This window comes from Globicephala melas, chromosome 20, assembly GCF_963455315.2.
Source record: "Globicephala melas chromosome 20, mGloMel1.2, whole genome shotgun sequence".
Classification (NCBI taxonomy): Eukaryota; Metazoa; Chordata; class Mammalia; order Artiodactyla; family Delphinidae; genus Globicephala; species Globicephala melas.
The window spans coordinates 37,091,028-37,116,278 of record NC_083333.1 but is presented as its reverse complement, the minus strand read 5'-3'; the positions used below and the strand labels follow the sequence as shown (position 1 = coordinate 37,116,278).

At 54.0% G+C, this 25,251-nt stretch overlaps 2 protein-coding genes across 11 annotated transcripts in view; both read left to right on the top strand.

The window, feature by feature from the left end:
• LOC115849115 (microtubule-associated protein tau) overlaps window positions 1-25,251 on the top strand; it is a 102,777-nt gene that overhangs the window by 60,738 nt on the left and 16,788 nt on the right. For 4 of the 10 annotated variants that reach the window (XM_030850051.2, XM_030850049.2, XM_030850050.2 and 1 more), the window contains 4 exons: window positions 6,178-6,243; window positions 13,840-13,895; window positions 17,775-17,925; window positions 20,901-21,166. In XM_030850051.2, the coding sequence (XP_030705911.1) occupies window positions 6,178-6,243; window positions 13,840-13,895; window positions 17,775-17,925; window positions 20,901-21,166 (539 nt within the window). Of the gene's footprint in view, window positions 1-2,255; window positions 2,343-6,177; window positions 6,244-13,839; window positions 13,896-16,505; window positions 16,704-17,774; window positions 17,926-20,900; window positions 21,167-25,251 lie in introns of all 10 variants that reach the window. The other 6 variants (XM_030850045.2, XM_030850040.2, XM_060290600.1 and 3 more) reach the window with 3 other exon arrangements.
• Window positions 10,362-13,833, top strand: LOC138842467 (microtubule-associated protein tau-like). Its single transcript, XM_070044472.1, has one exon. It carries the CDS (start codon window positions 10,477-10,479, stop codon window positions 11,623-11,625), a length of 1,149 nt encoding a protein of 382 aa, XP_069900573.1. The 5' UTR covers window positions 10,362-10,476; the 3' UTR covers window positions 11,626-13,833.

Below are 25,251 nucleotides of genomic sequence, written 5' to 3'. Positions count from 1 at the left end.
CTGTGGCAAAGCAGGGCCTGACGTCAGCTCCACCAAGCCCCTGCTCCTCGCCCATTGTCCTCCCAAAACTTCTTTCATGAGCCAGCAGGTCCTAAAGCAGCCCTTTGGCTGAGGAAAGGGCAGGTCAGTGCACATCTCCAAGCTCACACTTTGGGACGGGTCTTGGTTTAGTATCTTTCATTTCTTGAGCTCGGCCTGGGTGTCTGGACCTTGGCCATGGTGTTAGTTCCAGCCCATCTTCTAACCTGTCCTCTGTAGACATTTGGTGTCTAAGTTATTACAAAGCTGCTGACGTATTTCCTGAAGTGTTCCTTGGTCCTGATTTTGACCATCTTCTCTTGCTTCCCATCTATATCAGTCAAGACCGTGTTGATCGCAGGTAACGGAAAACCCAACTAACTGTGACATACATATGAAGAGGTTTATTTGTCTCACATAGTAAAATGTTTGGACTTGGGCAGCAGCTTCTCAGTGTCAACTGTTTTATCTTCTGCCATCATTAATGGCTGGATTGTTGCCTTATAGTTACAGAATGGCTGCTGTACCTCCAGGCATCACATCTGCCTTCAAAGAAGAAAGAAAGTAGCAAAGCCAAAAGAACCCTGAAACCAAATGTGTTCCCTTTTTATTAGGAAAGCAACAGTTTTTCTGCAGGCCCCACCGAACCAACTTCTGTTTATGTATCATTGGCCAGAACTGGGTCTCATGGCCACCCCTGGCTGTAAGGGAGGCTGGGACATTGAGCATTTTGCCTTCCAGGCTCTTTAGCAGGAAAAATCAAGGGATAAGGGCGTTGAGAATGGCTTTCGAGTAACCAGTCAGCAGTATCTGCCCCTCCTTCTCTCCATCCTCTCCAAGGTTCTATTCTCAGCACTTCCCTGGGCCCTGCCCATGACTTTGATGAGAACCTGGCCCCAGCATCTCCCCAAGCATCCACCTTTGGATGAATTCAGAAAGTGGCTGTCAGGTGCCTGCCAATTGATGGTGCATCTGTGGAGGATATAGTGGATGTGGCCCTTCCCCCACTTTGCCCGCCCCCCACCTCTGAAGTTCTCAGCCTAGTGAAGAGAATACCAGACCAAATGCTGTTTGCTCTCCTTCTTAGAGCCAGTGATGTTAAGACATAGCCTGCTGACCTTGTTAGGATAGTTCTGCAAGTTGCCTACCGCCCTGAGAAGGTCCTGAAACACTAATGGCAGATTTTCTGCCAGCCTTCCAAATCAGCTTTATTCTGGAAGAATCTACCAACCAAGTCTTGCTGCACTCTGGACCCTGTCCGTGTGTGCATCCCAAGAGCGTCAGCTCTGGCCCCGCGGGGAATGGGGGAGCCTGCTGTGGCTGGACTCTGCCAGGCTGCTCCCGAGACAACCATAATAAAGTGGACTCCTTCTGACGAACCTGAGTCAGGCGCTTGGGAAGCTTTCAAAGCTGACAGCTCCTCATGTCTGCCCAGAAGGGCCTGGGAGTATGCCAGGGCGTTGCTCAGGGAAGAATGCCGATTTGGAAGTGTTCACCTCGATGAGAGACCAACAGCAGCTCCTGGTGGTAGATCTTTCCCTCCAGCCTCTGCTCTGAAGGTGGACCCATCTGTGGGCCTGTTGTCAAGCACCTGACTCCTGACAGGGCCGACCTGTTCGTTGCCACCCAGGGGAGTCTGTGGTTTTAAACCATGGGTCATGGGCTCCGGGAGACAGGGGGATTAGAACTGGAAGAGAACTTGGAGGTCACCTGGTAGTGATACTCCCATTTTGCAGATGAGAAAACTGAGACCCTAAGAGGACAAAGGACTTGCCCAAAGCCAGCCTCCCGGCAGAGCCATAGACTCCGGCCCTGACTGCAGGGTTCCTGCACTGCCTTGGTCCCAATCCCATTCTCCTGTTCTGTCCTGCTCTAAGGATCAAACACCTGTGACCAGTCATCTGATTTTCAACACTTCCTCCTTAAAAACACTTGCGACCGTCCCCAGCCGTCCCTCTCACTGCAGTCTTTACAGGGGGGCTGTCCTGGCTTTCCTGGCAGAGGGCCTGGGTGTCTCGTGCATGGGTGCCACTCAAACAGAGTATTGCTGTGCTCCCTGGAGAGATGTCAAGGCTGGAGCACGACTCTGGGCCCTGCTCTGTGGGGCTGCTTTTCTGCATGTGGCTGAGTCCCCTCTCCCTCCCCATCCCTGCATCTCTGCATCCCCCAAAGAGCAAAGGTGAGGGGTGTGGCACAGCTCATCCCGGCCCCCTAAGGTGACTCTCCGTGGTTTCCAGATGTGACAGCACCCTTAGTGGATGAGGGAGCCCCCGGTGAGCAGGCGGCCGCTCAGCCCCCCACGGAGATCCCAGAAGGAACCACAGGTGAGGGTGACTCCCAGGTCGGGGTGCCCAGCTCCCCTGCTGGAGGACGGGTGCACGTGGGGTTATGCCCGTCTCCAAGTGCAGCAGGAATGTGGGTGGACACCAGCCTCTGGGAATCTCTGGTTGTTCTGAGCCCGATGCCCTTTTGCTTCCATGGCTGGCTGCCTGCCTGCCTCCCAGAGAACAGAGGACCTCTGGATTCCTTCTAGCTCCTCCTCTCCTTGTCTTAGCTCCAGAGAGTTCTCTGAGGCAGGCTGGTGGCAGCCTTCACCCCCAAGGTCAGTCCACCCTCCTGCTGCGACTCTGCCAGCAACAGGGTTACTTCCTCGGAGGTAAACAGCTCCTTGCGGGGGGTGGCAGCCGAGTGTGCAGCAGCATCAAGGTGGCCCACCCACACCTTTGGAGGATTGTAATTGGACAGTCCCCGAGGAACTCAGCGATGTCATCTAGCATCCATTTTTAGGACTATCCTTTCAAACGTATCAGCGTTGAACAGACGTGATGAGACTGTCCTGTCAACACAGATGATGGGGCGTAGCCCAGACAGGGCACTGACCAGAAATAGCACTGGACGCGGGGCCGCCAGAGTCACCTGTGAGCTGCCCAGGCCCTTAGGGAGCAGCGAGCACAGCCCAGAGCCCTGGCTGTCACTTCCTTCCCGTCCCCTTCCCTGGGCTTACGCACGACTCTGCCGTTGGCTTGGTGACTTGGAGGGTGCTCAGCACGAAATTCAGAAGAGCTCTGGACCGTACGTCACCAGCAATGGACAGCGGGGGACATGTCCCCCGGCAGGAGTTTTCTTTCCTTCCTGAAGACAGGGCTCAGGGCAGCAGTCTAGGAAGCCTGCAGCCCTCTCCCGGGCCTGTGTGCTGGGAGCGCTGGGCAGGCGCTGAGCAGTTCCACGGCCTCCTCCAAGTAGCTTCTGTTTGCAAGTTGGTCTTCCGAGATGGGTGGAGGGGGATGTTCCAGAAGCTGGCAGGCCCCGTCCTTGACAGTGAAGGTCGTTTGAAGGCCGTGGGACAAACGACTCTTGGTAACTTGGCTTTTGTCTCCCGCTGTCCCTTTACAATTGTGTCGGTGGGCGAAGCTCTTCCCCTGCCTGGGATGAAAACTCTAGCCACCTCTTGACTTTTGATCACTTCCGAGTTATCAAAAGTGTTTTAAGTTTCCACCGTCACAAAACCCAGTCTGCAAATGCTGATTAGAATGTCCAGTCCTGCATAAGAGCCAGAGCTGAAGCCCCTCCTCTCTGGGACTAGGGAGCGGGCGAGGACGGGGCAGGGGCAGGAAGGTTCTTGCTGTGCTGGCGCTGCTGTGAGCCAGCTCCACGTGGTCTGCAGGTGTTTAAAGCTGACTCTTTCTCTGTGGGGACCTTTCTGGAATTCTTCCAGACACCCCACGTTCACCATCCCCGTCATCCCTCCGAAGGCCCCTCCCTCTGCGTTGGATTCCAGCAGACATGTCTTCTCTCTTTGGCCCCTTGGGGTCTCCAGCCTCTCGCCTGCTGAGGTCGACTTGCTCACATCAGTGGCCCTGCTGCATGTGGCCCGAGGTGCCCCCTCCCCTGCCCTGTGCCCACAGCAGGTCCATGGGGAACATGGGTGTTCTCTGCCCCAAGAGACTGTGGATATGCAGACTGCCCGTAGGCTTTGCTCTGCCACCAAGGCAGGGCCAGCGTGTCTCTCCTCCTCTGATTTTCCCAGGTGGGCTTCTGACAGCCGTCCACCATGTCCCTAACCATAGAGAACTCACACCACGTGTCTCCCCCTGGTGCCTTGAAACCCTCTCGATGGGATGAGATGGGAGGTGGCCAGGCAGCCACCCCCCACCCCCCCAAGCTGCTGTCTCTAAAGAAATCCTCCTCAAAAATTCTCTCCCCCTCCACCCTTTACATCCTCAATGAAGCGGGAGGTTTTAGAGTTGGGGGGACATTTTTTCAGCTGGTGGCTTTAACAATAGCACCTCACTTGGGCATGTCCCCTTTGCTGTATCTTGGTTCTCCTGTGAAACTTCCCATTTGAGGTCCATTTGGGGGTGCAGTGTGGCCATCCCTTTGCAGGAATCCCTGCCTTGCGGGGTGAGCGTGGAGCCCTCTTGGGGCTCCAGGGATATGGAGAAGCCATATAGGGATGTGACGGCCCAGCCACTGTCACACACCCTCCCTCTCTTTGGCTTCTCTGAGCATCTCCCTTGCTGGGATCAGGGGATGTCAGAGATGTGGGCAGCAGCCCGCTGTTTCTGATTTGCATCAGGACCAGGATATCAAGACACCGCGTGGGAAAGCGAAAGCGGTGGGCTTCCCAGTGCCACGACGGTGATGTCGTCGGCACGCCTCCTCGTGTCCTCTGTCTCCAGGACTCCGTGCCATTTAGCTGGACTTGCTGTCACTCTGAGCCTTTCTTCCATAACCTTGTCAGAAACTCAGATCAGACCTATGCTCGGAGCTGTGCTTCCCAGACAGTCGGCTGTTGTCGAGTAACGCGGAGCTGTCACCGTTAGACCTCACAGGCCGTACAGTGTCAGCGTGCAGAGGACCCAGAGATGTTCCTGCCTAGGAACTGGCAGTGGGGGAGCTGCCCGAGCCCACTGCTGGCCCCCTGCCCCTCGCCACAGCTGCCCTGGGCCAGCCAGCGGGCTGGCTGTTTATAAGGCCATCGTGCGTCTGTCCAGCGACCCAGGGGCTCTTTCTTTTGCCTCCGCCGTGTTCTCTGTGGTGGACCCGTATGGCAGGTGGTGGTAACCTGGCATTTCTGGTTTAGGTGTAGAGACTGAGTCATTGCAGGACTGGCAGAGAAGACTGATGGCCCAGCCAGCAGCTGGTGGGCATTTCTCAGGGTGGTGGCCTGTCACTGTCCATCAGGGCATGTTGGCTCTCCTGGGATCATGGGGTCACCGCACGTCAGCGTGTGATGTGACCAACTTGCCTTTTAGGGGCCCTTTCTTCTGGACAGTTGTATCCATTGTCCTGCCGCAATATCCCGATTTTTTTCACGATGCAGAAATTGGTGTTGTATGAAAGCTTATTGATTTTGGTACCACTGATGATCAGTAGCTTTTCTCAGTCTTTTTTTGTTTGGGATGGACTGTGGCTCCCTAAGCAGGAGCCCAAGACACCCCAAAAGCTGCTCACTGACACTGCTGGCCTCCCTCCCTATTCTAAGCATGAGGTTAAAGGGCTTGCCCAGCAGTTTGGAGGAAAGAAACTGAACCGCCGGGGGGCCCCTGCTGTGTCCCAGGCACTTTGCTAAATACATTCACACCATTTTATATGAATCCTCACCACTCTTCTGCAAGGTGAGCCAGTGTCATCACCTTGGGATTCTAGAGTTGGAGACAGAGGCCCAGAGAGGCTGAGTAATGGTGGCACCTGGGTTTGAACCGCAGCCGGCCTCCACAGCCCGCGCCTAGTCTTCCCTGCACCTTTGCCGCCCGCCGCCCCAGGAGCGCTGGCTGGGGCTGGGAGGGCAGCCTCCGCCCGGACACAGCTCCCACAGCCGTGGCCGAGCAGCAAATTGCTTCTCTGACCTCACCTGTCCTGTGTCTTTGTTGAGTGGGGTACTGAGGACCCTGGGCCCATTGTGGAGAAGGTCTTTCCTACTGGACTGTGTCGCCCGTAAAGTGCGTGGTTGTGTGGGTTTTGTTTAGTGAGCTGTTTTCATCCACGTCCCCGGCAGTCACATTTGCAAAGAGCCAGAGGTGCAGCGCCCTGGTGCTGCTAAGGTGTGCCTTTCCTGAATGCTTTCAGAAACATAGCGGAAGAGGCAGGGAGCTTTGTCTCTAGCAAACAGTAACCGTCTTTGCTTTTATCTTCTTCATTTGCTGACACACAAACCAGCTGAAGAAGCGGGCATTGGAGACACCCCCAACCTGGAAGACCAAGCTGCTGGACATGTGACCCAAGGTCAGTGGGCTAGAATCGCCTGCCACGTGATGTGGGGGGCCGGGAAGAGGGGCATGGTGACACGGATGGACCCTACCTACCCTGAAAAGAGAATTTGGACCTGGGCCTTAATTCCTGGTCTTTAGGAGTTGATTTTTATCGAAGGTGGGCTATTCAGATAGAGAAAGAGCTCTAGCTCTATCTAGCCATTTCTGAGTCTTTCCTGAGGTGTTCAGTGTTCTGAAAGGCGCTGGCCCTGCCCAGCATGGGGAGTCGAGAATCAATGACCAGGAGAAACGCAGATAATACGTACGATGAGTGATTTCCCCTGTAGGCGGCCCTCTGGCCTGTCCCGGGAGCAAAGCCTCCACCAAATCACCACTGAGCTGTTTCTTTTCAACTCTCTTCTGTGCAGCCTTCAAACCTTGTTATGATTTTCTTCTCAGGGACCAAAACTGCTGTGCTCAAGAAAAGCAACTTCGTATAATCACTGAGCATACATGTTTTAAGAACTCAATGTTTTAAATCCTAGAGATTCCTGATCTTAGGAAACGGAGACCCCGCCAATACAGCCTAGCTGGGTTTGTTTTCCGTCATTTGCTGCATAAATGAATTTGACAGTCTACTGTGTAATGTGGAAGCTTCTAGATTGTAAGAAAGCAGGGAAAACACTGTTCTTTTCTCCAGAAAGTGATTTGGGATTTGTATAGCGCCACCACTGGGGCCATCTGACTTTAGGAAGACTCTGGGCCCTGAAGAAATGTCTCCTTGAAGGTGTTTTGAAGCCTAACTAACACACTTCTGCTCCCCAGGGGTCCCTGCCCCGCAGTGGGCTGGGGTTTCTCATCTCACATGTCATGGAAAGGCGTGTTTTCATTCTTAGGCTTACAAAGAGCTTCAGAAAATATTAGAAGGGATAATCATTATAAGGGGAAACCTCAGTCTATGTGTTAAATAACTAGAATCCTGCCTCCTGTTTCTTTTCGGTTATGATTTGCAGCTTTTAGGTAAAATGAGAGGTTTTTATAACCTCTGGAAATGATGATCTATTTCCATAAAAAGAAATGAATGAGTTTTTTCTACCAATTTTTATTGCAGGCTATGTCTCCATGCCCCTAAAACATATTCCATGCAACAAAAAGATCAGGCCATCCGCTTTCCTAGAAACTTTACTTTTGTGCTAACTGAATTTTTGACTTTCCCAGCACTGGCCTAGAGTCATATAGATATAAAGATGAACACCAGGTAACATCTGCCATGGGAAATTGGCACCAAATCTGTTAACACGTGGAGGTTTCCACCTCTACTCCCAAGGCCAGTATTTAATGTCTTGACTGGAGCTGCTGATCCACATGGCCAAGCCCAAGCTCCCTCCAGTGGAACCTTGTGAAATTCAGGCTCACTCGTGATCCGCAAACGTTTTATTTGACACAGGCCTGCAGTCTGTTCTGAACAAAAACAAGCAGCTTTAGGGAGAGCCGTGTATACAAAAGCACAGCTATTATCTCTCTCTTGCTTTCCTGCTGCAGAAGGAAAACCTCTGGCAGCCTGTGTTCATGACGTACTAAGACAGATAAGATGTTTCAGGATGGAGCTGCCATTGGCTGAGTATTAGGTGTGGGGAGACCCTACCCATCTCACCCCTGCTCACACCAGGGTAGACCTTTCTTCTGTGAGTGTCTCCAGGACCAGGTCTCCCAAGGGAGTGTGGGGACACAAATTTAACACATTAAACTGTGTTTTCCCAAATATTTTTTACCTTGGACCCACCCCCGGTGATTGCTATGTTTCATATTTACTGAGCACTTTACAGTCTTCTGGGAGCTGAATAGAATGTTCTCCCAGCCTGGCTCCTTCCTCCGGGAGTGCAATGGCATGAGCTAAGGTTCCTCACACACGCATGCACACGCACACGTGCACACGTGTGCTGTACTGTCATCTGTTGGTAACTTCTCAGGCTGTGTTTGGTGCCCTTGTTTCTATTTAATGAGGGGCTTTAAAGTCCTGCAGCATATCAGAGTACAGTAACATCCACATCACGAGCAATTTCCAGGAAGCTCTGGAGGAAAGCTTTTCCCAGAAGGCGCTGGAGACCTGGCCCGTCAGTGGGTGTTAAGGACCGGCAGCTGCTGCCGCTTCTGGTCTGTTGAGCAGTGGGTTGGGAAGAAGAGGCACTGAGGCACCTGCTCAGGCTGCCTGCTGCCCAGCTTGTTTCCTCCTTCTCTGTCGTTTGGGCGGTTCTTCCCTGAGACTGACCAAGGGCCCCCGTGAGGTGCCTGTAGACCCCGCGGAAGGTGGAAATCAGCACGTTTTCCTGACACGCCTTCATGTCCTGATCCCTGGCCTTGTGGCAGGCTCTGTGGCGGTGCTAGGAACACGAGATGAGTGAGATGGTGAGCTCAAGGCCCCAGTGTAGGGGTGAGAGGTAAGGGTGAGCCGGGCCTCTTGATAAGGGTCCAGTGGGCAACTGCAAGGACTCCGACTGGGTTGGGGCGAGAGGGACGTGTTACCCATGCGTGTGGACACCTGTGTTCTCCCACCTCCTTCCCCTCCCCTCATCCAGTCTCTTTCTCTTCCAAGACCCCCAATCCTTTGCGGTTCCAGATTTTGTTTAGAGGAGAGCCATGAAGTTGTTCTGGAACTAGGTAGGATGTTTGAAGAGTTGGGAGTTAAAACAAATACGGAATGTTTATTAGGAGAACCAATGAGCATACGACTACTGTCCTTAATACACAGATACTTTTTTTTTTTTAATTTATTTTTGTCTGTGTTGGGTCTTTGTTGCGGTGCGCGGGCTTCTCACTGCGATGGTTTCTCTTGTTGCGGAGCACAGACTCTAGGCGCGTGGGCTTCAGTAGTTGTGGCATGCAGGCTCAGTAGTTGTGGCTCACGGGCTCTCGAGCACAGGCTCAGTAGTTGTGGCGCACGGGCTTAGTTGCTCCGCTGCATGTGGGATCTTCCCAGAGCAGGGATCAAACCCGTGTCCCCTACATTGGCAGGCGGATTCTTAACCACTGCGCCACCAGGGAAGTCCCAATACACGGATACTTTAAGGAGGGATTCACGTGAATGTCGCATGAATGAAGCAGAAAAAAGGGCAGTGTGCCCTCCATCCACCGGATTGGCACATGGCAAGTGGTGTGATAGGGGTGAAGCAGTGGTCCCCGTGGGCCGCACATGTCTTTGCCGTGCAGACCATCTTTACTGCCACGGTGGTCGCCTCACCTCGTGCAGAAGGCTGTCCATAATCCACGATCCGGATGCACCTGAACCATGTTTCTGTTTACTGGGGTCTCGTGGCAGGTCTGGTAGTAAAGACTTGAGCCCTGATGTTGATACGTTTTGGGCTTTTCAAATCTGTCAGGGTGGGTTTGTAGGCACCTGCTGGTTTCAGTCAGCAAAGAGAGAGAAGGAGAGGAAAAGAGACCCTCACTGCGCCCCAGCCAGGTCCCAGCTAGAGGCCAGAGTCCTCGGGGGGCTCGCTGTCCCTGGAGAGGAGGACAAGCTTCGTGGCTGATGGAGTTAGCACGAGGCAGCCCCAGTTAATGACAGGATGCTCGGAGCCCAACCAGACCCACGATGGGCAGAGGGATAATGCTGCCACTAGACGGGGCTTTGGTCCAAAGATGAGAAAACTGAGGCCCAGAGAGGGGAGGTGCTCACTCAGCAAGTTGGTGGCAGATAGACCAAGAGAACTTTCATTCTGAGCAAAGAAAAGCAACGAGGGTGAGCCCAGAGCGTGGGCTCCTTTCTTGGTTAGGTGGGCTTGAGGTGCCGTTTAAATGGCCTTCTCTTCTTCCCAAGTGCGTCCCCTCTCTTAAACACTTAATGCGCTCTTGCTAACCTTTTGCCGCCTCCGCCTCTTCAAACCCAGGGGAGGGGAGAGTTCCGGGCCAGCAGAGGGAAGTGTCTGAGAGGCCCCCTGCTAATGGACTTAGCTCTCAGGTCCAGCCTGCACACGGCCAAGAAGCTTCTGGGGTCTCCGAGCTGCATCTGGGGGAGAAACAGCCAGAGGCTCCCGTCCTGGCGATCCCTCACCTTTCCCAGCATCATCCTGTCTGCCAGCCGCCTCTCCCACCAGGAGGCCCTCAGGAGCCCCACCAGGAGTGGGGACCAAAGCGAGGGGAGCAGGCCGAGGAGGGGCTGGCCTTTCTGAAGCCCACCTACCCTGGATGTCTCCAGACGGAGCCTGGGAGTGTCAAGGTTGTCCAGGAAAGCTTCCTCAGGGAACCAGGGCGCCGTGGAGGTGAGGCCATGGACCCCGGGACCCCAGGTCTGACCTGCCAGCACGTGTCTGACATGCCTGGGGCTCCCATCCTGCCCGAAGGCCCCAGAGAGGCCACACACCAGCATTCGGGGCCAGAACCTGAGGATGCAGACGGCAGCCGCTGCGGCTCTGAGCTGCTGGAGTGCCAGCTTCTGGGAGACCTGACCCAGGAGGGGCCGCCTCTGAAGAGGGAGCAGGGCAAAGAGAGGCTGGGGGCCGAGGAGGTGGATGAAGACCAGGACACTGACGAGTCCTCTCCCCAGGACTCCTTTCCCTCCCAGGCCTCCCCACGTCTGCAGAGCCCCACCACCCGAGGCGGGCCAACCCCCGACGCAGTTTCCGGAGAAGCCCCTGGGATCCCTGGTTTCTCAGCCATGGGTGCCACCCCCCTCCCTGTCGATTTCCTCTCTAAAGTTTCTGCAGAGACCCGGGTCTCAGAGCCCGATGGGCCCGGGGAGGGGCCCCCAGCGGAAGGGCACGACGAGCCCCCCGAGTTCACGTTCCACGTGGAAATCAAAGCCAATGTGCAGAAGGAGCAGGGACCTTCGGAGGTGGATTTGGAAGGGGCTGCAGTTCCTGGGGCCTCTGGAGCAGAGCAAGAGCCCTGGGGCCCCTCTGAGGGCAAGGACACAAAAAAGACTGCCCTTCCAGAACCATCTGAAAAGCAGCCTGCAGCTGGTCTGCCGGGGAAGCCCGTCAGCCGGGTTCCTCAACTCAAAGGTCTGTGTCTTGAGCTCCTTTGCTCCTGCCCGGCGACCTTGTGTGCCACCCAGGCTGCGGGCACTGCCACTGAGCTTCCGGCCCCTCCTTGGTTCCTGCCGCTTCCAAGGCCCCCGGGGGACAGCCACCAAACCGGCCACTGGGCCTCTGCTCACCCTCCCGCCTCCTCCTGCCCTCCAGGCTCCTCTCACGCTTGCCCGCCGTTTTGCATGTCACCAACACCCCCGCCCCATGCTTTCTGCCCCGTTCGCTTCTCTGGCCACTCAATTTATCCACAAGGTTCCATCGGCCCGCTGGAGGCTGGTGGGCCGCGCTCCACAGAGACCATAGCAGCTCCTCCCACTTCGGAGGGCTTGTTATGTGTTTCAGATTCATTGTCTAGAACCCTCCCAACCCTCCCAAGTGGGCATAATTAGCCCCACTTTGCAGATGAGGAAACTGAGGCTCGGAGAGGTAAAGTACCTTGCTGAAGGTCACTGAGTATTAGGTGATGGAGCCAGGTTCGGAATCCAGGTAGGTCTTGCTCCGAAAGGCCCTTCCTTCCCTATACACCACAGTGCCTTCCAGAAGGTTCTGAAGTGTGTCCTCCTAGCCCAGAGACTCAGAGGGCACGTGCCTGTCTTCTTCGGCTCTGTCAGTGGACAACACATCACATGTAGCAGGCGACACACACAAGCATTTGGAGGTGGCCCAGAGTCCCCACCCCCACTCCACTCCACCCTGCCTCGTGGCAGGATAGACAGTGAGCAGAAACAAAAACTGCCTGTGGAAGAAAACACCTCCTCCTCCCTCAGCAGAGCCCAGCCAGTCCCTGTGCTGGGATCTCAGGGGTCTCAGCCCTGGCTCAGTCTTGAGCCCTGGGAAGCGTCACTGCGGCAGCCCTTCAGGAGCTGGAGAGATGGGAGGGGAGGTTCCTAAGGGTCAGGGTCTGTGTCCTGTCAGTGAGAGGACAGTTTCTACTCCAGAGGGGGCCTCATGGATGGCCACAAGTCGAGCGCATTCATATATTTAGGTCCTGTAGCATTTTAGAATTATTTGCGGGGCCCAGAAATTGAGGCTACTTAAGCTGTCATTTGCAGACATCTGTTAAATGTGGATTACAGCCTACTCGCCGTGAAAACTTTGAACTGTTATAGATAAAGGAACCTGTATTTAAAATTTAAGTCAGAGAAAGAGTCCTACTTTAAAATATCCTAAACTCCAAAATAGTATGGGACAAAATACTGTGACTTGACAGATTACAACAGTGTTTCCTGAAGTGGCATTTTATTGAATACTGGTCCACTGGATGTTGATAGGTGTGTAAAGGGAAAAAAGATTTCCATGGTCCAATTAGTTTGGGAAAAAAAACAGGTGAAACAAAGTTAAACAGGGTTTGCTGCAGCAGGACTTGTCAGAGCCTTTAATATTCTAATGTACATTATGACCCTCTGAGAAGGACACATGGTATGCATTTCCCCAGTTCGCCAGTCAGCACTGGGAAATGCTGATCTAGCAGACGCTTTTGTTGTGACATAGATGATGATGGTCACTGGGGCAAAAGATGTGAACCAGGTCCACCTGGGGCTCTTATTAAAATGCAGATTCCCAGGCCCCACCTTAAGCTTACTGTCTCAGAGTGAGCCCGGGATTCTGTATTTTAGGAATCTCTCCCAATGGGGTTCTGCTGCATAGTAAAGTTTGAAAACCTCTAGGCTAGGTCATCAGTGCTGGTCACTCTAGAAATCTGGTCTCTAGTAACCAGTGAGATGCTCCAACCAGCCCCATTGTCCCTGGAGCAGGGAATATACAATATTGAAGCCAAAGACAGAAACCTATAACTAGTCTTCAATAATGAATGCCAATAACAGGAGTGAGTTAGAGGTGACACTGGTAGACAAGTGGATTAGTTTCACCAACGGGTGTGGCTTTCCAAACACAAAAGCGTCAATGGTTTGGTCCTAAAATCCAGAGGTTATCTGTAGGATGTCTGACAGTAGCTAGATTGTTGCTAGCTTGGAGAAATGGCAACATTAGTCCTCTTGGTAGAGCCTGTAAGTGGTGAGAAGACCCTCCAGGGTTGGGTCAAGAGTGGAATGGGCTTGTCAGAGAGCCAGCTGGGGCTGGTCACCAAAGCCTCCATTAGTGAGGGGCGGGCTCTGGGAAAACAGCCTACACCCCTTGGCCCTTGAATGAGCAGAGGGTCCTGCAGGGACCAGAGCCTGGCTGAGCTGCCCCATCCGTGGCCCTGGGTTTTCCAAATGCCCCTCCTTGGAGTGGGGTTGGCCCCGGCTGTGGGAGGCTGACCCCGACAGAGACGGGAAGGGAGCCTGTGAGAGGTGGTCCTGTACTGTCTACCTTCCCTGATGGCCCCTGTGCCAACGTATGCCCGGAACAGTTTCCCCTCTGCATGTCCCTGCCCTCGGCCAGCCTGCTGCCCCCTCTTGTCAGGGTGCTCCAAGCAGTGACTCCAGTGTGCTGTGTTGATACTAACAACGAGAACCTAACAGATTCGAGGGGAAAGAAAACCAGCTGGATTTCCACTGGCAAGACATGTTGTATGGATCCCGAGAAGTCAGCTCCGCTCCGTCGGGCACTTTGTGAGCTGTGCTCATGGGTGTAACGTACATTCTCGTTTTATATTTCATCAGCTCGCATGGTCAGTAAAGGCAAAGATGGGGCTGGACCCGAGGACAAAAAAACCAAGGTAAGCTGACAAAACCATGAAACCTCTCTGCTGCCATCAAGTTGATCAAGAAGCCATGCTTTGTATCTGAATTAATCTTTACATATAACATGGGGAGAGCGTTTGTCCCTGAAGTACAACTGTCATTCCAAGTGCTTTGTGTTTTTATGCAAACGTTTAAAATTCTAGCATTTATCCCTGGACACTTGGGCCAGGGAAGGGCAGTCAGCAAGTTATGAATTAATTAATGCTAATTGTAGTTGCATCAGCGTAGTTTGAATTAAGACGTTCACGGTAAATGAAGGTGTGTTAGAATTTTCTGCAATGAAGTTTGAAATTTGCGCGTTTTACACTTCCCGCTACAGGTCTAGGCTCAGCAAATATGTATCTATATACATACACGCACACAGATATATTTAAGATATATCTAGAAAATACCATTTCCTTAGGGGGCTGAGGGAGTACTGAGCAAGAAGGAGATCTCCAGCCTGAGGCGGAGGGTCCTGGAAAAGCCCTAGAAGAGCGGACCTGTGAGGCAGGCCGAGAAGGAAACATGAAGGGGGTTGGTGACGTAGGAGTGAGAAGAGGCGTTTTAAGGAATAGGAGCAGCGCAAGCAAAGGCCCCGGGGGCATGAGGAGACTGGGGAGCTCTGAGCAGATCGGCTTAGTTGCTGCCGAGCTCGGAGTGGGGCTGACACAGGCTGGAGGAGGGAAGCCTGACACACACCCTACATACTGAGCGGACACGGCCATGATGCCGTGGGCGCCGTCCTGAAATCCCGCCAGCCGGTCTTCAGAAACGCCCCGAGGACCAGAAAATGAAGCAACTTGCTCGCCACCGAAACCACACCCGGAACAGTGTGGTCCTTCTCAGGCTCCCTTTCTGCTGTAGTTTACTCTCCTCCGTGACTGTGCATCTTGGAAAAAGCTCCGGTAAATTCATGGTGGTGTTTTGCCAGGAAACCCTCACTGGGGCCCTAGGTGAAGACCTGTTTTCCTTACAGGCGTCTCAGATGTCCCATATGCATGCTGCCTGAAACGCCTGGGTCTCAATCAGTCCTGGAGGCCTGATGGAGTCCCCAGATGCAGAATGAGGCCCCAAGAGTTCGGTCACGTGTGTTGAGGGTCGCTGCCCAAAGTGCCTGCCCTAGAGGAAGTCGGCTTCGCCATCAGGACTCTGCCCATCAGTGGGGCAGCAGAGGGTCCTGCGGGAACTTGAGGGAAGGCAATAGCTGCTTGCCAGTCGTGAAGCCCATTCAGGGGAATCGCGTCCTCATGCCGGCATGCATTCTGTTCACTCATCCATCAGGAAGCCGTCCCTGCCCTGGAGCTGCTCACAGCCTCACAGCAAGGGATCAGATCTCTCACGAACCTTGGCCACTTGGCCAGGTAGGGAGCAGTGCCAGGGGAGGGGGACCTCACACAGCTGGGGAAAGAGAGGTTGCCAGTACCCACCCTCGGCTTTTCTTGTCAGCGGCCCCAGAGCTTCAGCCCGCATCCCTCCCCTCACCCCCGTGCTCCATCCCTTTCGCTCTCGTCCTCCCCAAGGCTGGCAGCAGAGAGGGTCTCAGCCACCTTAGTGATGAACCCCAGTAACAAAGTCTCTGGTCAGGACCCTGCTCTGTAGCTCTGACATCCTCCTTGGAACACCTCTGGGCTTGGCCTCTTGGTTGTATTCCTGAAGGCATGGCCCTTCCCCCTCCCAGGCCACCCTTCCCTACCAGGGCCACATATCCCCGTCCAAGGCCCCCGGAGGCCATCTAGACAAACCGCAGGTGTCGGCCACCGTCCTTCACGTGCTCTCATCTCCGCGAGGCCAGCCAGCTCACAGAGCCCTGTCCCATTGGCCGCCTGGCCCACCCAGCCTATTTCCTTAGGTGGACCGTGGCCAAGAGTAAACAGTGGCCAGATAAGATTCACCAGACAGTGTTTAGCTTCGAGACTTTATACAGAAAGTGTGTGTGTGTGTGTGTGCGCACGCGCATGCACGTGTGTGTGTGTGCGTGCGTGCGTGCACGCGCGTGATCTAAGTGGTGTCAGGCAGAATCTTCAAGACCTGGGGCAGGCACAGTTCTCTTTTTAGCAAGGACGATTCTATCGGTGCGGTGGGAGAGGGCCAGGAGTTAGGGGGCCAGCATGAGCTCCCCACCTGGAATTGAGCAGAACCTGGGGCACTTCTGACCCATGACACATTGGAGGTGTTTTCTTGAGAAACATCCTAAGAATCACGTACTTTTGGCGCCCTCCATGAACTCTTTGGGTGCGAGACACCTTTAAACCAGTGGTCTCCAAAGGGCAGCGCTGAAGTAGAGCCAATGGGCTGGAGAAAGAACATACCAGAAAGTCTATCCATTGTCCAAGGTCTGCCACATGCAAGTTTCATAACGTTCATCATATGTTAGCATCGTAGTATATGTATTAGCGGATGCATAACTGCAAGTACATGAGATGCATGGTCACTTTCTGTTCTTCCTGATGAGAAGGACTGATGAGGGTGCGTGATCCAGTTTGGCGATCACGGCTTTAAACCATTACCTGTTTATTTATTTGTAGTCACTGTCTTTTTTTCAGTTTGTTCATTTCTCCCATGTGCTGACTTTTATTTTGATTTTATTCATGTTTATGTTTAAGACATCCACACCTTCCTCTGCTAAAACCTTGAGCCATAGGCCTTGCCTTAGCTCCAAACGCCCCACTCCTGGTAGCTCAGACCCTTTGATCAAACCCTCCAGCCCCGCCGTGTGCCCAGAGCCATCTTCCTCTCCTAAACACGTCTCTTCTGTCACACCCCGAACTGGCAGTTCTGGAGCAAAGGAGATGAAAGTCAAGGTAAGGAAAGCACCTTTGGAAAGAATGAGGCTACTCTACTGTGGTTTTCAAGTGTATGCTTTTCTAGCTGCAAAGACCTTTCTCTGGATAAGCTCTTACCTAGAAGCGCCACATAGAACAGTTAAATTCTGGCTGAAACAAGGAAAAGGAGGCACCGTGCCATCCTTCTTGGCGCCCCGTCGGCCCTCGTGGCAGCGGGCCCTAAGGCACCGGAGGGGACCCCGGCTTGGAAATCGCCACTCTGTTTGGGTTCCTTTGTCCATTTCTGACTTTGGTAACCGGGGGGTGCTTCCAGGTTGCCCTCATTTTGGGTCGGACAGCGTCACTCTGCAGCCATGCCTGTCCCACCAGTTTACTCCTTCCTGAACCATCTCGTGGTCCTCAGTTCATGTCAGTTTCTTCTTTGAGTTTGTGTTATATGTCAAGGTCATCAGCTGGGTCCCCAGACCCAGTCATTGTCCCCAGTCAGCTGACTGTGCTTATGCGCCTGTGCTCCACCTTTGGCCAGTTTGCTAATTGACGCTGGTGTTTACCCGCCAAGGGCTCTTAGCACACCTGAGGTGGTACTGAAGCCTGAGGCTTGTTTGGGAGAGAACAGGAGGATAGGGCCCAGCTCTGTTAGCACTCTCAGTCAGTTTCAACAAACTGTCTCCTTGTCCCTCTGAAACTAACCACCACCAGTCAGATAAATCCCTAAGGGAGTCAGAGAATGGTGTCCACGTAGGAAGAGTCTACAGATGTCCTGCCTGCCGGCACTGGTTGGATGATGAACTCGATCATTGCTGTAAGCTCTGTTGACTTTTTGTTAAATACATTAGCTCAGCTCTTGCAGAGAACTCATGTAAAATGTCCCTCCAGGAGGAAAAGGTAGGCATTTGGGAGGGGCTGTGGATTTGTGTGCCCAGCAAACCCTCGTCATTGTAGAGGACGTTTGTTGTATCTGGCTGGCAAAGTGTCACCCCAACCTTAGCCTCATTTGGAGTCACGGTGGTTGAATGGGGCTGGCATTGACGCCGGGTGGCGGGAACCTTTCCCAGTCGTGAAAACCACTCTACCATGCTTCGTTTACAGGGGGCAGATGGTAAACCTGGAACGAAGATCGCCACACCCCGGGGAGCGGCCCCTCCAGGCCAGAAGGGCCCGGCCAACGCCACCCGGATTCCAGCAAAAACCACGCCCACCCAGAAGACCACGCCCTCCCCGAAGACCCCACCGGGCACCGGTAAGAGGGCTGTTCTCTGGAATCCGAGTCGGGGGAGAGCTCGCTGTGGAAGCCCTGACAGTTCAGCTCTGGTAGCTGATCGACGCCTGCAGTTTACTAAGCACCGAATGTTCATTGTCTAATTCTTTTAATTTTCTGAGCTAGATATTGAATCCCCACTTTTTACCATGAAGAAATCGAGGCTCGACTAAGTCTAACCAGACTTTTAAGCACGAGGAAAAAGCAGCCGTAAGACTAGTAACTGACGGAAAAGGGGCTTCTCTGAGATCCTTGGACCCCACGTCCAGGGCCCCTGGGAGGTGTTTTTCAGTCCCCAAATGAGGGTTAGGTCACTATAGGTGACCTCACACAGGGCACGGCCCCTGCTAACTTGCTGGGATGTTAGGGACCCTCGGACAGAACCTAAGAATCTTAGCTAAGCAGTCACACCCTGGGCCCGTTCCCCCGGGCTCCTGTGAGTAAAACCCACTCGGTTTTGAGTACCAGGCAAGGCTTCACTTGAGCCATCTTGCTTCCACTGGGGACAGCCAGGCTGAGTGCCCCTGTCTCACTGCCCTGGGGACTGTCCCAGGAAACTGGGTTTAGATTGTGCATGACTCGGGGGGCGTCTGGCCTGCGCTGGCTCAGGGGCCCCGTGGATCTTATATGGGCTGCGCACGAGGCCTGGGCGGGTGCCACGGGGCCTCTGCTGCCCCTTGGCCCCGGGGTGGCCGCTCAGAGCCCTTGTCTGCTGCATGTCTTGGCTGTGATGTTCCTCGAGGTTGCCGTAGAGTGGGGCCTGCACGGACGCCCGCTCGCTGAGGCCCGTACGTTGGTTTTCTCCCACAGGGTTTTCCCGCACGTATACGATACGTATGGTACGGGGTAGCTTCCAGACTTGGGACTGGGATTTTTACATGATTTTGACGCTGCTTATTTTCACTGGTCATTGTGCCAGTTGATTCACGCAACTGGATCATAACTGGAAACAAGAACGTGTGCTTCTCTTTGGATCTTACCTGCTCTTGGGTGGACAGATCTCCCCCAAGTTGGCCTTGTTTCCTGCCCGATGGAGCCCCTGACCCCGTTCCCCGCCTTGCTCGCCTCTGTGGATGGCCTGGCTGGGCATGACTGGGCGCCCATAAAAAAACACTCATTAAGGCCTCTTTAAGCTCGATGATAACGAGGCTTTCTGTGGATTTTTCTTTTTGAGCTACGAAGCAAGTGCAGAAAAAACCACCCCACGGAGGGGCAAAATCTGAGAGAGGTAATTCTGAGCCTGCTCCGCCCGCAGGGTCATGCCTTTGCGCACGTGCCTCTTGGGTGGCTTAGGTGTTTAGAGCCGGGAGGACGTGCTTCTGAAACGTAGGTGTCCCACGTTGAGCCTGACGTCGGCACAGTCAGAATTCCTGCTCCTCTCTTCGTGTGCTTTGTGCGGATGTGTCTGTCCAACGGGCCGTTCTAATCCTGCGTGCTCTCACTGCAGCCGAGGGCTGTGGTGGGCCCAGGGGAGGATGTGCCTCGAGCTGATACGGGGGCTGGAGGTCTGCACTGGCCCCAACCAGGTTACATGTGAGATCGCACCGGCATCCTGTGGGTGACGGTCACTGTGCTGGACCCGGGGAGGTCGAGTAACTTGCCTAAGGTCGCTCTGCAATTCAGTGGCGCAGAAAGAATCTGAAGCCACCACCAGGTCCACCAGCCAGCCTGTGTGCCTGGGGGCAGAGGGTGGGGGCACCGAGCCCTGCCTGCAGAGCTTGGCACCGTGAGGGAGTTCCAGCAGACACGGAGACTCCGCTAACAGCCACACGCTCCTTCTCCCCTCGGCAAGAGAAGTTGTCGCTTCCAGCAAAGAGCTGCCCTTCTCCAGCCTGGGGCCCGGCAGGTCCCTGTTTGGTACAAATGGTTCCTGGGGCGGGGGCATCAGCCACCCTCAGAGCTGGAGCCCAGCATCCGGCCCAGTGGCTCTCAGACTCGAGTCTGCTCAAGAATCCCTGGGAGCGTGGGAAGCACCAATTTTGCAGGCCCCAGCCCTAGAGATTCTGTCCTATCAGGTCTAGATGGGGCCTGGAGATCTGCATCTTACAGGTCCCACTCCTCCGTGGTGGCTCCGGAGATTCTGATGCAGGGGTGCCTGGGGCCACACTTGGTGAAACACGAATCCAAGAGGCAGACGGAATAGCCAACTATTAAAGTGTGATGGGGGATGAGAAGTGCAGGAAGAGACGCATGTTGGGGAACCCAGGGCTGTTCCGCTGGGAGAGGGGTGGGCCCAGCGGCCTTCCTGGAGGGCTTGGCGCCCGCATTGCACCTGGAAAAGTGCACTGCTATTTGCTGCGCATCGCTTTGGTGGGGAGAGGGTTCTCGGGAGGGCAGGGCGGCAGGAAGTGGCATGGCTTGTTTGGAGAGCCAGGGACAGATAGACACGAAGCAGGTATACCATTGTGGAGCCCAGGTACCATAGAGGAGCTGGGAGTTTGGATGGGGTCTGAGGGAAAAGGGGCCTTGAACTTGGAGAACAGCTTAAAATTCACCCTGTGGTTAAAGAGTCCAGTGGATCCAGATGGGCCCCTGGCCCACCATTGCATTGCCCTTGTTCAGGGCACAGGCCATGTAGCCCTGCCCGGCCTCACTCACTGCAGGCATTACCATTTTTTCCTCTGAGCTCAGAGTGGGTAAGTGACTTGTCTGAGACCACACAGCTCGCTGGAGCCTCTCCTGGCCCCAGGGCCACAGGGCAGAGTCGGGCCCCCTCTAGGGGGTACTGGGTGGTCCTTGGTGACCACTCTGTTGCTTCTCTGGGAAGCAGGATATCTCTGTCGCAAAGCAGCATGGCTGGGAAGTGGAGGCGTTTCTCTAGAAATGGGCAGCCTCCTGCTGGTGTGACTGAGCTTCTGACCTTGTTTCCACGTGCCTGATCCAGCCCTGAGTCTGGGAACGGACCCCAGGACAGATAGCCCTTTGCTAACTGGCCTCATGCCCTCCTTCCTTTCCAGGTGAATCTGGGAAATCCGGGGACCGCAGTGGCTACAGCAGCCCCGGCTCCCCAGGCACTCCGGGCAGCCGGTCCCGCACCCCTTCCCTGCCGACCCCGCCCACCCGGGAGCCCAAGAAGGTGGCAGTGGTCCGCACTCCACCCAAGTCGCCGTCTGCAGCTAAGAGCCGCCTGCAGACCGCCCCCGGGCCCATGCCAGACCTGAAGAACGTCAAGTCCAAGATCGGCTCCACGGAAAACCTGAAGCACCAGCCGGGAGGCGGGAAGGTAAGGGCGTGCAGAGGCTGGCTGTGCAAGAGGAGGCGGGTGGGTCCCCCGCAGCTGGGCTGGAGGCGGGCGAGCGGCTCTCCTCCCACCACCAGCCTGGGTCCCCCCACCCACCCCCCATAGCACAAGCACCTCCCCGGCCTCTTCAAGGAAAGACAGTAGGTTACTGTTCGGTTCTTTACTGGGGTCACCACCAGGCCGTGAGTGCCCTGCTCAGGGGAGAGAAAGTACCGGTTCTTCCCTTCCTCACTTCAGCCCTTGCTGATTGGACGGATCTGAGGTGACAGGCTTGTAGCTCCGTGACCTGGCGGTTCTCAAAGTGGGTGCCACAGGGGTTCCGTGGCTGCCTTGTGTTTCGAAAATGAGACAACCAGTCCATAGGTGGGTGTGTCTCTGGTGTTGGTTGGACATTTGTTTAGGTCCCAATTCTGGGGAAATTCGTGATTCTGTTTTGAACACCTGATTCTTCCAGGGACGAATAGGTGCTCATGACATTTCTGGGTCTCCCAAAGTTGGAGAAAATGAGCTTCCAAGGGCCAGAGGTGGAGAGAAATGGGGACGGCCTGGGCCGTCTTCCTCCTCTTCTTGACCCCATCCCCCGTTGTATGAGTTTCCTAGGGTTGACATACGAAATACCATGGCCTGGGCGGCTTATACAACAGAAATGTAACGCCTCATAACTCCGGAGGCTGCAAGTCCAAGATCAAGGTGTCGGCGGGGGTCGTGTCTTCGGGGGCCTCTCTCCTTGGCTTGTGGGTGCCGCCTTCTCCCCATGGCCTCACATGGTCCATCTCTGGGTGTCGCTGTGTCCCAGTCCCCCCCTCCCATGAGGACACCAGTCATATTGGATTAGGGCCCACCCTAATGAGCTCATTTTCACTTAATGAGCTCTTTAGAGACCCTGTTCCACATACAGTCCCATTCGGAGGTGCTGGGAGTTGGGACTTCAGCGTGTGGATTTTGGGGGACACGATTCAGACAATAGCAGTCCTCCCCCACCAGCACAGGGTGGGGAACAGAGAAGGAAGAAGGGAGGCAGGAAAGGGATTGGAGGACCAAGACCCAGCTCTTGTGTTGGGCCTTCCAGGCTGGGCCGTTTTGGGGCAGCGAGCCTCCTGGGGGGCAGGGGCCAATGTTTCCCTTTCAGTCGGGACCCCCAGGTGGGGCCTCCGCACTCTTGATTTTATTAATCACTCTTGTCTGGGGCCTGGGTCACCGTGGAGGGAGGGTGTCTCGGAGCACCTTTGGTCCATGTTGGTGCCATTGCCTGAAACCGTGCACTCTGCTTCCCGTGGAGCCTCAGGGACCCCTGCTGGCCTTTCCCATCCTTGGGACCCGAACGGTCCTGCCCAGTGGGGAGGTCTGGGTGCCTCTCGGGGCCTCATCGCACTGGTCTTTGGGCCACAGTGCTGGGCCTGAGCCGTGTTTACCTTCCTGAAGTGTTTGCTGTGCTTCGTAAAGATGCCTGTCTCCTTCCAGAAGGGGCTCTGGCGCAGCTGGCTGGGGCGCTGGCTTGAAGTTGACCCCTCTGTGAGGCTCTGGGGGCAGAGGGACCCCCAGGGAGAGGGTTTCCAAGGTGACGGGATGTTTCCCACTGGCGTTCGCACCCCTCCCTCAACGCTGTGGGTGTCCTGTGTGTGCCCTGTTTTCATAGCACAGAGCATTTGCCTGTTTTGAAAAATGAAAAACAAAGCCCCACACGGCCAGTTCTGCACCACTGAGAAGACTGTGGGGCTGTGACCAGCGTGCTCATCATGGCGAGAGGGAAACCATGACCATCAGTGCCTCCCAGCCTGCGGGGCTCTGTCACACACCTGCAACACCCGCCGGCTGCCCCCGCCCATTTGGCCCCGTTCTGGTAACTCCGCTGAGAACAGCAGTGACAGGGCTGACAGGGAGGAACCCACGCCTCGCACCTGAGCCGCCGGCCCCGAGGGCCAGCGACTTGATGCTCAGGGCGGAAATGGGGAGGGTGCCCCCAGGTTATGGCCGCACCGCGCTGGGGCGCAGACGTGTGTCCATGGCAACTGAAGGTTAAAGAAGAAAAGTGACTTTTCTTGGGGCTTTTTGGGGAGGAGATGTGAGGAAGTGGCAGAAGGGGAGGTAACAGCTTCCCCTTAAATTCCATGGAAAACCTAGAAAATTGTGTGAAACAAAGAAAACCTGACCCATAACAAAGTTCAACACATTAATCTCCGGGAAAAACGACAAGAAAAGGAAAAAAGGCACCTGGGATCCAAACAGAAGGCCTTTTAAAATGACTAGACTGGGACTTCCCTGGTGGCACAGTGGATAAGACTCCGCGCTCCCAAGGCAGGGGGCCGGGATTCGATCCCTGGTCGGGGAACTAGATCTCACATGCATGCCGCAACTGAGTTCGCGTGCCACAACTAAGGAGCCCGTGAGCCGCAACTAAGGAGCTGGCAAGCCACAACTAAAGAGCCCACAAGCTGCAACTAAGGAGCCTGTCTGCTGCAACTAAGACCCAGTGCAACCAAATAAATAAATAAATAATAAAATAAAATGACTAGACTGAAGGTCCCTCAAGGTCCCGTGAGATCTTTGGGTCCCTGTGTCCTCTCATTCAGCCCAACATACAATACAGTAAGTGCTCAATCACTGTTTATTCGGCTACAAAAGGGGCAACGAATGCTCCAAGAGTCTGAAGGATAACTCAACTCCCGGAACAGATGACACGTTGAAGAAGGAGAAGCAGGAGATGGTCATGTTTGTAAACCTGCAGAGACTGAAAACCGCAACAGATCACTGGTTGGAAAAAAATGTAAAACATCTGTTTTCTGCTTCGTACATTTCTCTGTTTTCATGATTTGCTACAGTGAACATATATTGCTTGAAGAGTCCAAAACGAAATTACTTTTAAAGGAAAATGCAGATGATCACTTGGCCACTTTAACAGAACCAGCTGGATCCACCAAAGGTGGGGAGGGAAGGAAGGAGTAGCAGTTCTCTTGTGACTGCAAAGGAGAATCACCTGGGGCAGGGAAGGGGGCAGATTCTTTTAAAAATCCTAGTGCCAGGGCTTCCCTGGTGGCGCAGTGGTTGAGAGTCCGCCTGCCGATGCAGGGGACACGGGTCCGTGCCCCGGTCCGGAAAGATCCCACATGCCGCGGAGCGGCTGGGCCCGTGAGCCATGGCCGCTGAGCCTGCGCGTCGGGAGCCTGTGCTCCGCAACGGGAGAGGCCACAACAGTGAGAGGCCCACGTACCGCAAAAAAAAAAAAAAAAAAAAAAAAAAATCCTAGTGCCAGAGCCTCTCCCTGGCCCGTGACAATCTTGAGAGGGCCTCCCTAGGGGTTCCCAGTGTGCAGTCCAGGCTGAGACCCCATGGGGAGCTAAGATCCCACATGCCTCACAGCCAAAGCATAAAACAGAAGCAATATTGTAACAAATTCAGTAAAGATTTTCAAAATGGTCCACATCAATCAATCAATCAATATTTTAAAAAAGAAAAAAATGGATAGAAATACAGTTGTGACTGGAGGTGTCACAGTAGATATTAGTAAAGTAAAAAGATAAAAGGACAAAGAAAGTCCATGTAATTGAAAGGGGAAAATGAACAAATGTCAGGAATTAAACTGTAGGGCCAAGGGTTTATCTGTTAAGAGTCCAGATATTATGTCAATAATCTATTTAGTCCATAAAGAAAAACACCTATAAATATAGAGAAGCAGAAATTGCTTCTAATCTCTAACCTCATTGTGATACACCAGAACTTCACTGTGTGCATATCACCAGTATGACCACAAATGCCTGGGAATTAAAAACCTTTCCTTTGTCACTGCTCATTCAGTTTGGAAATGAAAATGCCTTTTCCAAGTGCCTTGATAACAAATGCCATAAATTATGTGGTGATGCCCCCAAATTGTACTTAGAACAAATTCATAATTTTAAATGCTTTTATTATTTTAAAAACTTAATGATAGCAGCATATATGTTCTTATTGGAGGGAAAAAAGAATACAAGAAAAGAATAAGAATACAGAAACAAAGATAAGAGCAGAAATAAATTAGAAAACAACATAAAATAGCACCAAAAGCTGGTTCCTTCTCTCTTTCCTTTATTCAT

Coding starts and splice junctions, on each gene's coding strand:
- LOC138842467 (XM_070044472.1), top strand. CDS start 10,477: ATGGACCCCGGGACCCCAGGTCTGACCTGCCAGCACGTGTCTGACATG.